The sequence below is a fragment of the Agelaius phoeniceus genome, chromosome 1 (genome assembly GCF_051311805.1).
Source record: "Agelaius phoeniceus isolate bAgePho1 chromosome 1, bAgePho1.hap1, whole genome shotgun sequence".
NCBI classification, from domain to species: domain Eukaryota; kingdom Metazoa; phylum Chordata; class Aves; order Passeriformes; family Icteridae; genus Agelaius; species Agelaius phoeniceus.
In genome coordinates, this window is record NC_135265.1 from 30,224,620 (window position 1) to 30,241,433 (window position 16,814).

The 16,814-nt window shown below is 36.0% G+C and overlaps 1 protein-coding gene across 3 annotated transcripts in view; it reads right to left on the reverse strand.

Moving 5' to 3' along the window:
• Positions 1-16,814, reverse strand: part of CRPPA (CDP-L-ribitol pyrophosphorylase A) — a 257,787-nt gene that overhangs the window by 229,149 nt on the left and 11,824 nt on the right. For all 3 annotated transcript variants that reach the window (XR_013181409.1, XM_077175584.1, XM_054635357.2), the window contains exon 3: positions 4,239-4,388. Coding sequence is in view for 2 of the 3 variants with exons in the window: in XM_077175584.1 (XP_077031699.1) it covers positions 4,239-4,388 (150 nt within the window). In the remaining variant the exon portion in view is untranslated. The remainder of the gene's footprint in view (positions 1-4,238; positions 4,389-16,814) is intronic.

The window sequence follows — 16,814 nt, forward strand, 5'->3', positions numbered from 1 at the left end:
GGATTCCTGCAGAATAGCATTCTAACATATCCTGCTCTTTTTTCAGCTGTTGGTAGCTATTCCCTTTCACAAGGTTCTTGGCTTCCCTGGACTGGTGGCATTGGTGAGCAACTCTGGTATTCCTCACATTCATGCTGACAACTCCTTAACCATTGTATCATCTTACCAGGGCTGTTTGTTTGCATATCTGACCTAGAAGCTGGTCAGAATCTCCCACCTACCCCACCTACCCCACTCCTCTTCTGCTTCCATTTTTGGTTATTTCTCTTCCAGATCATGAAAGGGTAAATGTTTTTAAATGTTCCTGTTACCTTTCTTGCTTTAGCAGATATATTTCAAGTGTTCAATGCTTTGAGTATTTCAGCCTTTTTGTACTGTGGGTGCATTACTTTGTACAGAACACATGACATGACACAACAAGATGCTTTTTGTAAAAGACCAAAAAAACCTTTGAGATCTTTGTGCACTTCACAATATGTCAAAAACAAGTATTACAAAAATCAGTCTCAGCCTACTCTGATTAAAGGAAAATGGTAGTCTACCTGACTTCCTGATACTCTAATTCTTTGAAAAGGTACTGCTCCAGGGAACACTTGACTTCTGGTAAGTGAAGTCTTTCCCCCACCCACCTCCTCCCAGGCTTGCAGGATCATACTCCACATTTGTTCCAACTTAAATTAAGAAGTGGAACAGAAACATGAAACTACCTTAAGCAAAAATGAACAAGTCTGGTCTAAGGAATCTATCCCTTATTTGCTATCTTTGGAAAGGATGGATTTTCAATTAACACTTAAACTTTCCTGATTTTCCCGGGATTGATAAAAATAGAAAAGAAAACGGTATTTTTAAAGATTAGGAATTTGTTATTAACATAAAAATAAAAACAATTTTTAAAGAGTTCAATTGGCTGATTTTGCCCCAGATAGTCCAGAACTGAAGTAAATCATAGATTCTGCCATTTTTTACAACTTTTCCAGAGGTTTTACTAGTTATTAGAGATTTGCATTTTTGGTTTTAAATTTTTTAATTTGTCCGTTTACTGTGGTTCATTACATTGTGCAGGGAAAGAGAACTCACACATTAGGACATAGCAGAACTAAGAGTAGTGATGCAACACCACATTTATTCCCTTAACAAATTAATACATCCTTTTACCTAAAGCAAAATCCCTGGCTAACATAAAGCCTCCCACCTGCAAGACCCACACCACTATATAGTTCTTTCTCCCCTTGCAGTTGTTTGCATTGGTCACTTGTCCACCCTGAGCCAGATACACATTGTACAAATAAAATTTGTAACTTTTATAAATTTTATAAAGCTTATAAATTGTATAAATTTGAAAGTTAATAGTTTTGAAGTCAGAAGTTGACATCATAACAATTAAATCAGAAAGTAATATATATCTGAACAAAGATCTGTTTGGAATACTTGTTTTAGGCAACAGGGAAGATGTAAGACTGAAAACTAATTTAAAAGCATCACAATGAAATGCAGGTGAACAACCTGACTGAATTCCTCAAAAACTGTCCTGGATTTTTCGCGCCAAACGTGAAGGGGATTCCCTGTAGTACACATATATTTTAAGATACTAGTGTAAATCAATCTTTTGATATTTGTACATAAAACTAATTAGAGGAGATTCAACAGGTCATGTATTTTTCCCCAAATCATTACTATCCTTTTTTTATTTGTGCAAGAAACGGAAAATGTTTTCTAAGGAAATTACTTAATTTGGTAAAGATCTTACAAATATATTTTTCCATATATTAATAGTGTTAATACCTTACTCCATTCTAGTTCTAGATAAATTTAAAACAGCTATAAAAGGAGAAGCACCTCTAGACTGCTCTTCCCAGATTGCTATCAGAGAAGAAGAGCCAAAAAACTGCAGATAGCAAACCTGTAAGGGTCAGGTAACTGACCTTTAACTAAATTTTGCAACTTGTGGTAAATATATTTAGAGATCTTACATTCACAAACACATCTGGAAGTCAACACCCTGAACCTACCTACTCCCATCTGACAGTGCACTTAAATAGAGATGGAGTTTGAAAGCAGTATTCCACATTACCTACCGTGTAACTGCAAAGCCTGTGTTACTCAAAGCACTAATTCAAATGGACAGTTTCTTTCCAAGGAATGCATGTTTGACTGTTGTTTTTCCCACACTGTTGTTGCATAAAGGTCACAACTGTATAAAATATACAGGCATGGGATCATGATCCCAGGCAGAGTCAGCCAAAACGAATTCCATTCCCAGCTTTGTGAATGACTTGCAACAGGAGAACAAAATTAGTTTCTCTTCTTTGTTCATGTGTACAATGGTACTTACCTTCACCAGGCTATGGGGACTGATTATGGATATCTTAATATTTAGAAAGCATCATAAACTGCATCCATTCCTACAAAAATCTGTCCTACAGTAGCTTGACTAGGTTTTTCAGGACAACGATTATCTGTCTTTTTTTATTTGTTTGTACAGTTCCCAGAACAATAGGGTCTTAATCCTTGACTTGGAGAGCTAGACACCATTGAAACATAAATTATTAGGAAACAATATGAGTTGAGAGATTTTAGCAAAGTGTTATACTTCCCAAGGGTCCAGGCACAGAGCATTAAAATGACCAGAATTTAGCCAAAGCAAAGGAAACTGGGGACAAGAAACCATAGCCTTGGTTGCTTCTAACAGCTTTGGTGGCTTGTTCTTGAAAGACCAGGGATACAAAAAAGAAGACTGATGGAATGCATATGTGAGAAAAAAGCTCTGTTCAGAGGAGCGTAGGAACTGCAAATATAGTTGTCTTTTGAGTGAGCCATTTAGGACAAGAGGTTTTTATGTATTTGCCAGCTCTACCGTATTTGCAAATTATAAACAAACGTGGTAGAAAAAGCACTGGGTTGTTTGGGGGTGGGGGGGAAGGTGGTTGCAAGAAACAGCACATAAACATGAAATTTGCAAAAAGATACACACATCAAAAAGGGTTGTATAACCAACAGAAGCAGTTGTCTCTTGAGATGTGTTCTTATGCACATAGAGGATACATTTCTTATGAGTATACCCACTACATTCAAAGTAGAATCTCAGAAGTATCAGCTGTGTGTCATATACTAAGAACAGCCCACTGCCTCCTGTCAGAAGCAAAAAGGTTGAAGCCAGTCCAATCACTTGAGTAGCTCTTCATTTTGGATAGTCCTTCATCTTCAGCATTTAATATCTTCAAGTATCAAGGATAAAGGGTATGACATAGAATTTGTGCCAACATTTCTAAGGAAAACAATTACTGAACAATTAAGTAACAGCTTCTTCATTGCCTGTCCTCACATTTTTCTGTTGTTAGTGACTTCTAAGCTTTGTACTCTCTGAAAGTGAGTATCAGAAACTTGGGCTTGTTTAGAATTGAAAGACTGATGGGAAGCATGACTGTCAGCATGAACATGAAAAATAATTGCTTCCAAGTGACAAATGAAGAAATGCTCTGCTTCCAGTCAGTCTGGAAGATACCTGGACAGGCAATTTCCACAAGGTGATGAATGAAAAGGAAGCAGTACTGAGACGAAAGGCTGGAATGTTTCCAGTAAACTGTGAATGCAGGGTGGGGCAAATGAAAGCAGTCTTCAGGGCAAATTAAGGCAAAAGAGTCAGAGTTTAATACATTACCCACAACTTTAATTTTCCTGAATAAAGTTAATTTCAAAGCAATATATTAGGAAAAAATGAAAAATTACAACAGAGATAAGTAAACATTATTTTCAGCCACTAATCAAAGTATGTATAATACACATGCAACAAGAAACAGAATGAACATTTACCTAGATGTAGCAAGTTATATTACCTCAGTATTTTAGAACAGCCTGTATCCCACTAAATTACTATAAAATGTCATTATTACACTGTGCATCCAAAACCCTTCCATACTCTCAGTCAACAATACTTTATACAGACACCTAACTTGAAAGACATAAACCCACTCATTTAAGTATTTAATGCACAATGATGTCTTTCCAGCCATTTAGACCTATCACTCCCTCTTGTATTTAAAAGTTAACTAATCAAAAATTTGAATAAATTAGCATGATAAGCCTTTCTTAAAAGACTCAGAAGTAATAAGCATACAGTTTGATGTAATCTGAAATAGGTTCTGAAGTTCTATTCTTGAAAGAAGAGAAATAAAGTTACCTTTTTCTTTTTTTAACTGAATTAAATGGAAAAAAGGTCTTAGAAAGCCTTAATCTCTTACCTGTTGGTATGCTTCATAGATTATATCAAACAAGAAAGCTTGAGGCATCTCACTTGCTCTGTACCTGGCACGATCCAGTGAGTGGTCCAAGCAGCCATCAGCAGCAGAGGCAATAACAGTAGAAACTAAAGGACGAATTGCTCCGGCTGCCTGTGGAACAAAACACAATGAGAGGCCTAAATGTTTTCAATATTAATTTATATCACAAAGCTTTTGTCAAAAAAAAGCTTGAAAATTATTTTTTTCCCTTCTTTGTCTTTTCTATTTCTCATAATCTGTAAGTCGTACTACTTACTCTGTATGAGACTTTCAAGATTAATGTAGCAATGGAAGACTGTATAAGAACACTTCAAGGGACAATTTGCCAAAAAAAGAAAGAAATCATAAGCCCTTCATAAACATCTACTGCAAATACAGTACAGATCTAAGATGTTCATTTTTCAGACTTTCTTCTCTATACACTGTAGGCAGTTTCCGTGAGGACAGGTCTAGGCCTATTCAGAGAGCAAACAGCAGCAGACACAGCTGAGAAGTCTTGACAATCCACAACACCTATTGCTTTCACAGATCTCAACTTGATCTAAACAGATCTGAATTGATCAGAACTAAGCTGCAAGAAAAGTTTCAGAAAATTGAGCTTGTTCCTCTGTGCTGAATTCACCCTGTGAAATACTGATAACCACACTTCCCAGTGAAATCAGAGGGAACAAAGCAGATATATCTGAAAGTACTCAATATCCAGCAGCACAGTGCTGCAGAACATATATTTAAATGCTTATATTTCAGTTTTGGTTTGCTTAGGTTTGAAACCAGTTGAACATATACCTTTGATTTTTTCATCAATGTATAGGATTAAAGATCTGTGGCATCTCTGAAACAGAACTCTCCTACGTGGCTTTAGACATTCTGATAGCAGAAAGTTACCCACACTTCATCAGTAACTTATCAAATGCTCACCTGCTTTGGATGTAGCTAAGACACTTGGGACAAGAGTGGTCCATACAATAACGAAGAAAAGAATGCAACGGCAGAACACTGCTTACCAAGTCAGAGGGCAAAAAAGCATGCTCTCCATCAATGCTAACCACTGCTCCATGATGCTCTCCATCAATGCTAAACACTGAGAACAGCATCTTCACACTATACTGCTAATTATGAATTTTTAAGATTAATAAAAAAAAATAATTGATGCTGTTTCAAGATATGTGGATATATCCAACATCTTAAGAGTATGCCTAGAGAATCATTCCCAGTGGTGAATTCTGACACTCTTTACTGCAGACACATATTTTCTGAGGTTTAGTGAATTTTGACACAGAAAAAAAATAGGTCCCTTACTACAAATGAGCAATGTTACTTATCACTGTTGGCAAATCCTGCCCTAATACAAGTCCTGTCCATTCTTAGAAGATTTCTGACCTCAGATAATCATAAAATGCCATAAAATGGCAGAAAAAGAAATAAAAGTTTTTGCAACCTCAGAAGAGAAAGAACAAGTTCTCTTCCCTCCCCCTTTTACACTACTAAACAATAAAACAAAGGCAAATGCAGTTAGCATGTAGAGCACTTTATGAGCTCCAAACTACAGTTTCTCAGTTCATTTTTTTACAGAATGAATACAGAGATGTGAACCAATTTCTCATGCCCAAAGAGTTCTGATATGCATAACCAACCAGGGCAGGGCAAAGGAAGAGTCAAGATTCAAAAGATACATGTGAGAAGAGAAATATCTGAACTACTTTCTCAAAATCTGAAAATCCAATACAAAAGCTACATGGAGCAAAACACTATCATCCAAAGACAAAATGTGGTACAGAAAGGTCAGTAAAAGGCAGGCAATCACATTAGAACTGTCTGTAAAGGATCTCAAGAAGTCATCTAGGCCACCTTTCTGTCCTAGCCAGGATGAATTTTATTTCTGTAATAGAAAAGACAAACTGAGAAAACTAAACACCACTATAATTTTAGTAGTATGTCAGTGTATTAAATGAGGTGTAAATTTAACAGATGTACTTAGAGCAAAAGCTGTGCATAGCAGAAGTAGAGACTAAATTATCTGCAACTTGTCCCCTCTCTATTTCCTATGATTCAAGGACATGGATTATTACATCTATATCCCAGCTGCTGGGCATTTGGACTATGTTATTTTGCTCTGCCATCATATTTTAATTGGTCACACACACACATACACATAAAATTATAAAATTACAAGGTCATGGGAAAAGAGAGAGAGCAGCATGCTACCCACAGTTTTTCTGTAATTAGCTATATATTTGAAATTTTTTTTTCTGGAACAGTTACCATTCCAGAAAGCCATTTAGCAAAAGAAGGTTCCTTAGGCTGATCCAATATTTTATTACAGTTTTTAACAATCCTGTCATGTTACATTTTCAGCATAAAACAGGATGGAAGAATACAATGTGACTTGCGTAACCAAATCTCACAAGTGAAACATGCACTCTGAGGAACAAAAAACCAAACTGCAATTCTAAATAAAATTGAATACTCAGAATTATGTTCTTAAAAGAACTCTGAAACACATTGTTTTCTTGCCATCTGGTTTATTGCACAATAAAAAATTATGAATATCTGTATTGGTATCTTTGTGACAATACTGAACCACAACTCCTGCTCTGCTGAGGCCTAGCTCTTCCAAACAATTCAGAATGACCTGATTTCTACTGAATCCAAATGCAATATTTTTTTTTAAACTCTGCAATTAACTTCTTAAGTAATTGAAAGCTTCATGGCACTTAACATTTAACAAGTGCATTTTTAAACAACTAGAGTTTTATTTTACAATACCCCATAACTGAGTCCAGCGTGGCAGGGTGAGTTTTTCCCCCTCTCTTCCTGCCACTTCAATAGGGAATCACAAGTTGGGCACAATAAGATTTTTTTTCTGCAGCAGGTCCCCTCAAACTGTACCTGACACTGATTGAAAACATGAAATTTAATACAAAGAATAAGATTCATGGCTGACTTCTGATCACACAAAGGAGAGAAATTCTGTGTATGCAAAAACAGGACAATAAGCAGTCATTTGATTTAAAAGAAAGGCTCAGCTTTTACTCCAGAAAAGGACAATTCTGTCCATGACTGCAAGCAGAAAGGAGAGCTCTGGTATCTAGTAAAGCCAAGAAGTTTCAACTGCTCAGAAAACCTTCATATGATAAAGAGCTGCAGTCCAAAACCCCAAAAGCTGAGCTTGAGCACACTTGCTAAGATGTGTGTTTTAAGTTTTCATTCAGAAACTTCAATATTAGGGCACAGTAGGGACAATATTACAATGAGGCAGTATTGTAGCTAAAGGGACTTTTGTCCCTGACAATTGTGGGGTGTAAGTGAAGAACACAATCATTCAGCTAGTCCACATCTATTCAGTTACAACAGCAAGCATTTTAATCTTTCCAGGGGATTGCCATGTTGGTTTTTGCAGTTATAAATCAATAACAAAAAATTATTTCCATATTAGTAAAAGAGAGTATATACTGAGTTTTGGGTATTTGAATTTTATTTGTTCTAATTTGAGAAGAATTTACTTGTTCTTTATGTCAGGAATGCACAAGTATTTGGCCTGGCTTTCAGGCAAGGACTTGAGTTCAGACATGAACTTAAAAATTAAGAAAACAAAGAAAACCTATCCTCATTTAAAATTATAAGTACTTGCTAATGTCACTGTAGTTCTAAAAATATTTTTTGCACTTTGAATTACCATAGCACAAAACACAAATCCTGTGAGTCTAAAGCAAGTGCCTGGGTCTTATACTGACATTTCCCTACTTGAGAGTACTTGTCTTCCAATTTCTAATAATTTTAAGCCAGACCTCAAGTAGGTTTGCTTTCAAAATCATACAGAAAATGCATCACATGCCCGTCCTGAATGTGAAGTGGATACTTAACAGAAAGTTAAAGTGAATTTCTTTAAATGTCCACTTTACAGCCTTCAAGCTGCCCTACTTCAATCATATTCAAGCACTAACCTTGGCATGTCCAGGAAATGCATTTCTTTTCCTTGTTTTTGCCTATTTTGTTAAATAAATCAGTTAAAGTATCCAAATATGTGTGACCAAGCTCTGAAAATACTGTTTCATAGCATAACAGACATTGAAACAAATACCACTAACTGGTTATTTTTCTTTTGCAAATAAAATATTGGAATAAAAAACAAGCTTCTAATCGATAACTTCCTTAAAGCAATGCTAAAATGTCCTAAGAATGCAGAATTCTATCAACTTCAGGGGAAGGGACAGACTCCTGTCCCTCAGAGGCAAGCTCATCCATTGATCTGGTGAAACTGAACCCACTTCCAGATGCTTTTAGAAACAACAGGTGTCTTTTATGACCCATTTTAAACTGCACAAATAAAAAACATTTACAAAAAGTTTCTCAGTCTTTTCTTCATTTTTTTTGCATAATTGCCTAGACCACAACATGCATTCAAGAATTAAAGATTCGATGGTGACTGAGAAAAAGGTAGAGAATGAAGTGTATGAGGAAGGTCAGTATAACAAGGCATCACAAGTGTTTCCAGTGGATCCAAGGTGTACTAACCCACCTTTTCACTAAACAGTAACATATTGTTCTCAGTTTATCATACTTCCACTCTAACAAGATGTTGTTTAGATGTGTGTATTCAGTGAATCCATAACCAGGGTGAGCTTTAAGATCAGACAGCAAAATCAGTTCAAGGACTGCTGAATCCAAAAAGTATTAATGACATCCTTTATCACAAAATTAAATATGAATTTTTAGATCACAGAAGCTGACACACAACATAACAATTTGGCTAACATAATACAGTACAGCTTACTTTGACTGAAAATTCATAAATAATTAAAATCTTCATTTTATTTATAATAAGGTTATATTAGGTAGTAAAATCCAAACAGAACCCATTAAAATTTTCATAAGGATTAGGGAGTGAGATGAAGCTTTTATCACAAGCAACAAATTATCCAGCTTACAGCTATCCAAAACACAATGCAGTATTCACTGGAGACCAGCATTCCCCACCTACAGCACAACACACCAAGAACAAGTTATCATGGAACCAAAAGGTCCAAAAGAGCATGAAAACCAACACAAATCACTGATTTGGTCATTTTGGGTAGCCAGTGCTGAAACAGAACAATGGTAAATAGCTGCAAATCTCAACAAGTTGAATGACATGAACTAGGAATTAAAAAAAAAAAGTTGTAGTGGCACAAAATCCTTACAAAAAATGTCAGAACTACAATTCCTTTTGTTTAGAAAAGTGTGGTAACAAGTTCAGACAACCACAGATCCTCCATGCTGGCCTACTAAAACAAAAGTATGCTGTGTCTTTGGCATACTTATCTTGTCCCCAGTAAGCCTCAAGTACTAACACAGACCCCCAAAGTCCAGCCACACAGCCAGCCTGGAACCCTCAACTTCAAGAGAGTGGGAATGACAGCTTACAACTTTACATAGTCATAAATGAGCAAAGCCTTCCATCTCCCTAAAAAGACTTCTTTTCACTTTTTAATTACACCAATAATACTTTTCTTCTCCCTTCATAGCCTCTGCCTCCCTTGAAATTCATCTTCCCTATGCTATCTTCTCAGTAGCATTAGGTAAGTGTATATTTCATGTTTTATTTCTTTAATATTTAAATCATCCCAACTAACAATTCAATGTTTTAATATTACTTAGGAACAGGCCTGATATGAGACATACAAAAACAAGCCTTTGAGTGCTAAATTTTAAAGAATTTTCCTATTCTTAAGCTTTTACATGTTGTCTCAATATTCATATTTATAAATTTTAATTCTTTATTCAGACTTGTATTCAACTCTGGCAAGCAAAATAGAACTGAAGCAAGACTCACAAATAATTTAGCCACCCTGCCTTAGAAAAAATAAATTTGGCTTGCATATATACACTGAAAATAGAAGTACATTAGAAATACATTTTCATAATTTCAAAGCAGCTAACTTCTTTGAAACTGATGTATGCTGGAGATGGTGGGACTTGTCACACTTAGTAGGGCAACTATATCCATCTTGGAACACCATTAATGTCAGTTTTATAACTGTGAACTTGGTAAACATACAAGCAATTTTATCTTGCTTTGCCATGAAGACAAGGATTGCATTAGGACATTGGTGAACTATGTAACAATAACAATCAATGTTAATTTAGACAAGCTAGGTATCTAACAGTTTACAAATATGTCCTGGAATGGTTTTTGTTGGGTGAAAGAATGTTTATATGTTTCCAAACACTACCATGTCATAAGGATTTCAGCTTAAATTAGGTCTGGCTACGAACCAGCAAAAGAAGCTCAGAATAACTATGATTAATTTCTTCTCATTTTTTTCCATCAAACTGTTTCCACATGTTACTACAGGGAGAGTATTCTTTTACACAGATCAAACTACCTTCCAGGAAGGGCATTCACAGCCATCTACAGTATGAAAAAAAATACAGAAATAAACATAGTATACATGAAACAGGTAGAAACCTGCACTACTATTCAGACATTTGCATTCAAACTAATTGTATCTACAGTGATCAACATACTTCAGACACACTCAGTAATTACCATTTAAGTTAGAAGAATTGTCTCTACTGAAAGAGTTCCTATTTCAAATTTATCAAATAGAACCGTCAAAGCAAAATTCAAAAAGTTAATTATAAGATTAAAATATTTCACATATTTAAGAGGATGTTCTTTTCAGATTCCTTCTATATCTAATAAAACAAAGGCGCATAACCTTTTTTGTAAAATAAAGCAATTAGAGAATTACTTCTAATAAACATTTAAGGCATAGCATTAAAATACCATATTTTAACCTTTTCTTACTTTTTTTTTTTTTGCTTTTCATTTTCTGTATTTTGTATCCAGCTCTTATCTAGGACTACATTTTTTCTTCTATAACCAAAATTCTTTATCTATGAGAAGTTTTATGATTCCAGTGCAGAGATGGAAGATTTGGGGTATTTCCTCTTCCGATCTATAGAAATCCTAGCAAAACAACTCTATTTCAAGGGACAAGATGGAGGCAGAAACAAAGTCATGACACAAGCCATAAGCCACCACGCCTCTACAGAAGTGCAGTTGAAAACAACTGCTCAACCACACGAGCAAAGTTTTCTAAACTTAGATGTGAACACTTGTTCAAGCCCAAACTAGCCAAGCTTCCAAACTGAACTAATACAAGCCTGCACAGAGTCCTCAGAGTTCATAACCTCATTCTGCACCCAGAACCCACCTACTTTCTGGATAGCAAGGCAAGGCAGCAGCTTGATTGCATGGTTTCAACTCAAACCTGTCACCATCTGCCCCCATAACTCATTCTGTAAATGTTGTGTCCAAAAGACCCCCCAAGCCAGCTGCACACTTCTCTTGAAGGACCAGATACAGCATGGAGTCAGTCAGGACTACAGGACAAGCAAGATGACTCAGTAAAGAACAGTGCACCACAATAAAGGTAGAGGTGCTCTCATCAGCATGCAGAAACGTAAATTTGAGTCCAGGGCATAGCATGCTTTCACCCACACTCACACCCAGACTCTCCCATGTAGCACAGACATAACTTAGGTGACTGTGCTGTGGTGGGGCCAGGATTCCTTCTACCTATTCCTTCTACTGACAAATAAGCACAATCTGCAACCTGGGCTGTGTATCCATTAGAAATTAAGTCTGAAGAAAAAGGATTACCTTCTTTCTGCAAGGGTATCTTCTTTAACAAAAAGAATAATTCTTAAATTACCTTATTTTGAATTTTGTTGGGAAAAAGAAAAAAACCAAAAGACAAAATTTATAATCCTTATGGCTACGGCATGTTTGAGTCTCATTAGTGAGCACTAGAATTTCCTTTATGCTGGCAATTTCACCAGCCAGTGCAATTTCAGCTATCTTGACACATTTGCACTGGCAGCTTTTAATTGCCCAAGGACAGAACTGGTTGAAATGTTAAACAAGCCTAGTCTTACACAGATATTAAACCTAATCATCAGCCAGACAAAAAGAAGGTTAATTAGAACACATGTAAGGAGTTTTGAACACTAGGAAAAAAAGGCTTGTATGCTAAACTTCACCTAATTTCCTTAAAGTCTGTTTACCCAGCTGGCTAGAAGCAACAGTCAAACTCACTAAAATTGGGCACATGTTAATCTTAAACCAACACCAGGAAGGAAGAAGTTATAATTGTGTTTATTCCTGGCTGAAAGAGAGGGGATGTTTAATCAGAAATTTAATATACACTTTGATCCAATGTTAATGAGCTGACACTATGTTGTACATTGAAATGACTTCAAAGACATAGGATGCCTTAAACAAATGTAATGTATATTTATGACACTGTTTAGAAAAAGAAAATATTTCTTCTAATGAGGTCACCTTTATCAGAATATACTATCTGAGTAATCGGTGATAGCACATGTACATCAAGACATGTCAGAGCCCCAATTAGTTAGAGCAAACTAAAGAAGATAACAGCAACTGCTGCTCAAAAATTAGGATTGCACATGTTCTTTTTTACTTTACATAATTTCTGTTCTTTTGTATTTAAACCATTTACTTCTAAGCATCAGTAAATACTGTTTTGGCCTGATCAACCACATGCTAAATTCTAAATGTTATTCTGTGGAACAAATAAGATTTCTCAGAGAAAATAGAAAAGATTCCCCTCAAAAAGACAGAATAATAGGAATACATAAATTTAAAAAAAAATTATAGATATTTAAAGCAGAGGAAAGAAGCAGAACTAGATGTACAACAGGCTACAATTTTTTAACACAGAGCACCGAAAACAAGCTCAAAAATGTACCATAAGTGGAAAAGAAGAAAACCAAGTACATATGCACTAAGGAAAAGGGAAGATTGGTACTGCAAACAATGACACAACAGTTATGTGAACACTTGATTTCATATCAAAATTGGATTTTTTTTAAAAACAGACTGAAAGTAAGTCATAAGAATGTCATTTATGTTATTCTTGTATCATGAATTACTGACATAAATTTTTAAAACATTAAAGCATAAAATACAAAAGTTCACAGGATTAAACCAATATATATATTTTTAATGTGTCATACAAATTACATAGCATTTCTTCTAGTGCATTCTTTATCTGTGCATTCCTTGTGAGAATCCAAGAACGGTCAAGGAAGTTAGAGTTTTCCATAGATACAATAGCACAGTACATTATGTAAAATACTTTTTGTCATATTATTAGCCAAAAAAGGTCTTACTACCTTAGTCAACATATTTAACTTTTTCTTTTAGTCACAGTGCATTAACTGGAAACGTTTAACAACATGCTCTCATTTAATAAGTTTTTTTTCTTCTAGATACATTTTTTAAAAATATTTTAAAGTTTGGCATAGAGTCTGTAAAACACTATTAACAATTTATATTAAGTATATGATACACACCACACATGGCATCCCTCACCTAAAGAGCAGCACATGATGATGCAGAGTTTCAAGACTTTCTTATGACCTATTTATTCTTTTCAGTTGTCAGCAATAGTTGTACATTAAACACAATTACAATCGATTCCATATACTTACAGCTTTACATTTTGGCATTCATTCAACATAACTGACAATAAGATGAGCTACCAGCACTTTCTTGTTCTAACTCGTGCTATACTGCAAATCTAGGTGGCAAAATTTAACCAAAACATCTGCTCTAAAAGTTAATGAAACACAAACCCAATAATTGTTGCCACTACTGCATAGTATTGCCTTGCACTAACAAGTAATGAAGCACAACTTACAGTCAGCAAGATATCTTTCATACCCCAAATACTGATTTACATTGCAGAAAGCAATCAGTGAGCATGCACTCTGCCACCAAGGATTTTACATACTACAGCAAATCAATATAAGGACAAGTTAGCACTTGTATTCAGTGGAGCAGAAATCTTGATGCAACTGCCACAGGAGTTAAAATTTTTTTAGGGGGTTTATAGTTTAAGAAGGCTATTTTACCTCCAGACAGCATGCATCATTACAAAATCAACATCATGATGTGAAGGATACTGATCCACTGCATATCATTTAACACATGATTTGCATCATTTTACGTAGAAGAAAAAAAGCTCAACGTGTTGTAGGAAGACTCTTGCACAATTTAATCAACTGAATGCAAAGCTGCAATGTTTAATTAACAACTCTTTTCCCACGCATACAGTCCTGAGCAATCAAACCCCACGGGCACTAAAGTTTGTGGTCACACAGTGCCCTAAGCAACTCTGCACATGCTTATCAAATATCTTTGCCTCATGAACTTGCTCAGCTGCTTCTCTTAGAACTCCTTGTGCCTTTCCTTGCAGCAAACCTTGGATTCAGGTTTCTTTCCCTTACAATTCATTACATTCAAAATTTCAAATCACCTCTTTATACAAGCTTCAACTAACACTTTCTGTTACAAAGGGCCTAATAATATGGATCACTACACCTTGCCATGTCAGTTTGGCTCAAACAGTGACTTTAATATACGTATGTGTGGATTTGATACCTCACGAATTCTCTCCTACATGCTCCAGGACTCCTCAAGGCAGTTTTAGTTCTTTCTGTACTACAGCCCACTGACTTCTTGGAAACAGGAGGATAAGCACAGAACCAGTCCAGCAAACGATTACAGCATATTAAACAGGCCAAGTTGGCTTTCAGAAGCTCCACCTAACCTGCAGGGCTGGTGTTGTCCTTGCCACAACCACCTAGATTACAAACTCAGCCAAAATGCAGCTGAGAACATATCTGCTTCAAAACTCAGATAATCTTTCTTTTCAATGCAATATTTGGTGAAAAGGAGTAAAATTTACATGCTGAATCTTTCGTCAGAGAAGTATGGCTAAGAACCTCTTCAACGTCTTGGAATGTAGGAGTTGCTAGAATGATCCAGGGCCTTTATTCAGCTTCTCACAGATGCTGGACAAGATAAGATTTCCCTTATTTTAAGGAACTATTCTTTAAACCTTTTATCTGCTGCAGGAAGGGGAAATCTGAGTGCTAAATAGACTTATCTTTGCATAAGGCTGCTTCATTTCCCAAGTGTAATATTGTTTTCTCAGATAAAGCATACAGATTTTAACTAGCCTCAAAAAAACAGCAGTACCATATATGCTGTTTCTCTAAATTTAAAGGGGGTACATCTCTAAATTTAAAGGGGGTACATTTTATAGACATTACAAAAAAAATGACCCAAACAGCCACTTAAGTACAGGAAACTATGCTCAGAATTTCTTTTTAGAATAAACTAACCCCATCTAAAAAAAAAAAAAGGGAAGGTAAAAAACAATGTGTGTAGACTTCCAGAAACTAAAAAGTGGTGGATTAAGCCACCTTTTAGAAATACTGGTTGTGTTAGTACTAGGCTGGTTCTATTAGTACAACACACAAATTATGCTAAGAAAAAAGGGAGACTGCAATTTGAGTTTCTGTCTATGATTTCTGTATTTCAGTTGGGTGAGTTGCATCCTTCATAATAAATGTGATTAATTATCTAAAGCACTTAAATTGAGACTGGGAAATGATAGAGCTGTTTTTCCCCTACCAATGCCCTCCCACCTTCAAACATTACATCTTCTTAGGACTAAGACTACAAGTATTTACTAACAATGCATTAGTTCTCCATTTAACACAGAAAACAATTAACAACTTGGCTGAGATGGTTTTAATTTCTATGGGACAAAAAATGCCATAAGCTATGGAAACATCACTATACTTTCAATAGTTATCCATTAAAAAGGAAAAATGCATTGTATACCTGTTTTTTGTACAACAGCATAACCACACTTCATTTCTTCATACAACCAGGGCTGTTAAGGAGCTCCTGATCTTTACAATAATGTAGAATCATAAAATAGTTTGGGTTGCAAGGAACATTTAAGGGTTATGTAGTCCAACCCTGCTGCAATGAGCACAGATGTCTTAAACTCTGAGTGAGATCAGGTTGCTCAGCCTTGTTCAGCTGGACTTTGTTTCAAGGGAAGGGGCATCCATCCTCTCTTTAGGAAAACTTCCTGTGTTTCACCACCCCCCTGTAAAAAAAATATTTGTCTCTATCTAGTCTGAATGTACTCTATTTTAGTTTAAAATCATTACCACTTCTCCTATTTCAATAGACCCTGCTACAAAGTTTGTCACCATCTTTCATATAAGCCCCCTTCAAGTACTCAGAGGCCACAATAAGGTCTCTCTGGAGCTCTCTTGTCCAGGCTAATTGACCCTAATTCTCTCAGTCTTTCATTCTAGGAGATGTTCAATCCATCAGATCATTTCTGTGGCCCTCTGCTGGACTTGCTCCAATAGGTCCACATCTTTCTTGTGTTGAGGGCCTCAATGCCAGATGCAGTACTCCAGGTGGGTTCCCATGAAAGTTGAGTAGAGGGACATAAACACCTCCCTGGACCTGCTGGCTACAACTCTCCTGGTCCAGAACACAGCTGGCTTTCTGGCTTTAAGTGCATACTGTCAGCTCATGACCAGCTTTTCATCCACAAGTACCCACTTCTCTGAAGTGTCCCCTCAATCCTTTCATTCCCTAGCCTTTACTGATCAGGAGTTTGCACTTGGCCATGTTGAACCTCAGTGTTC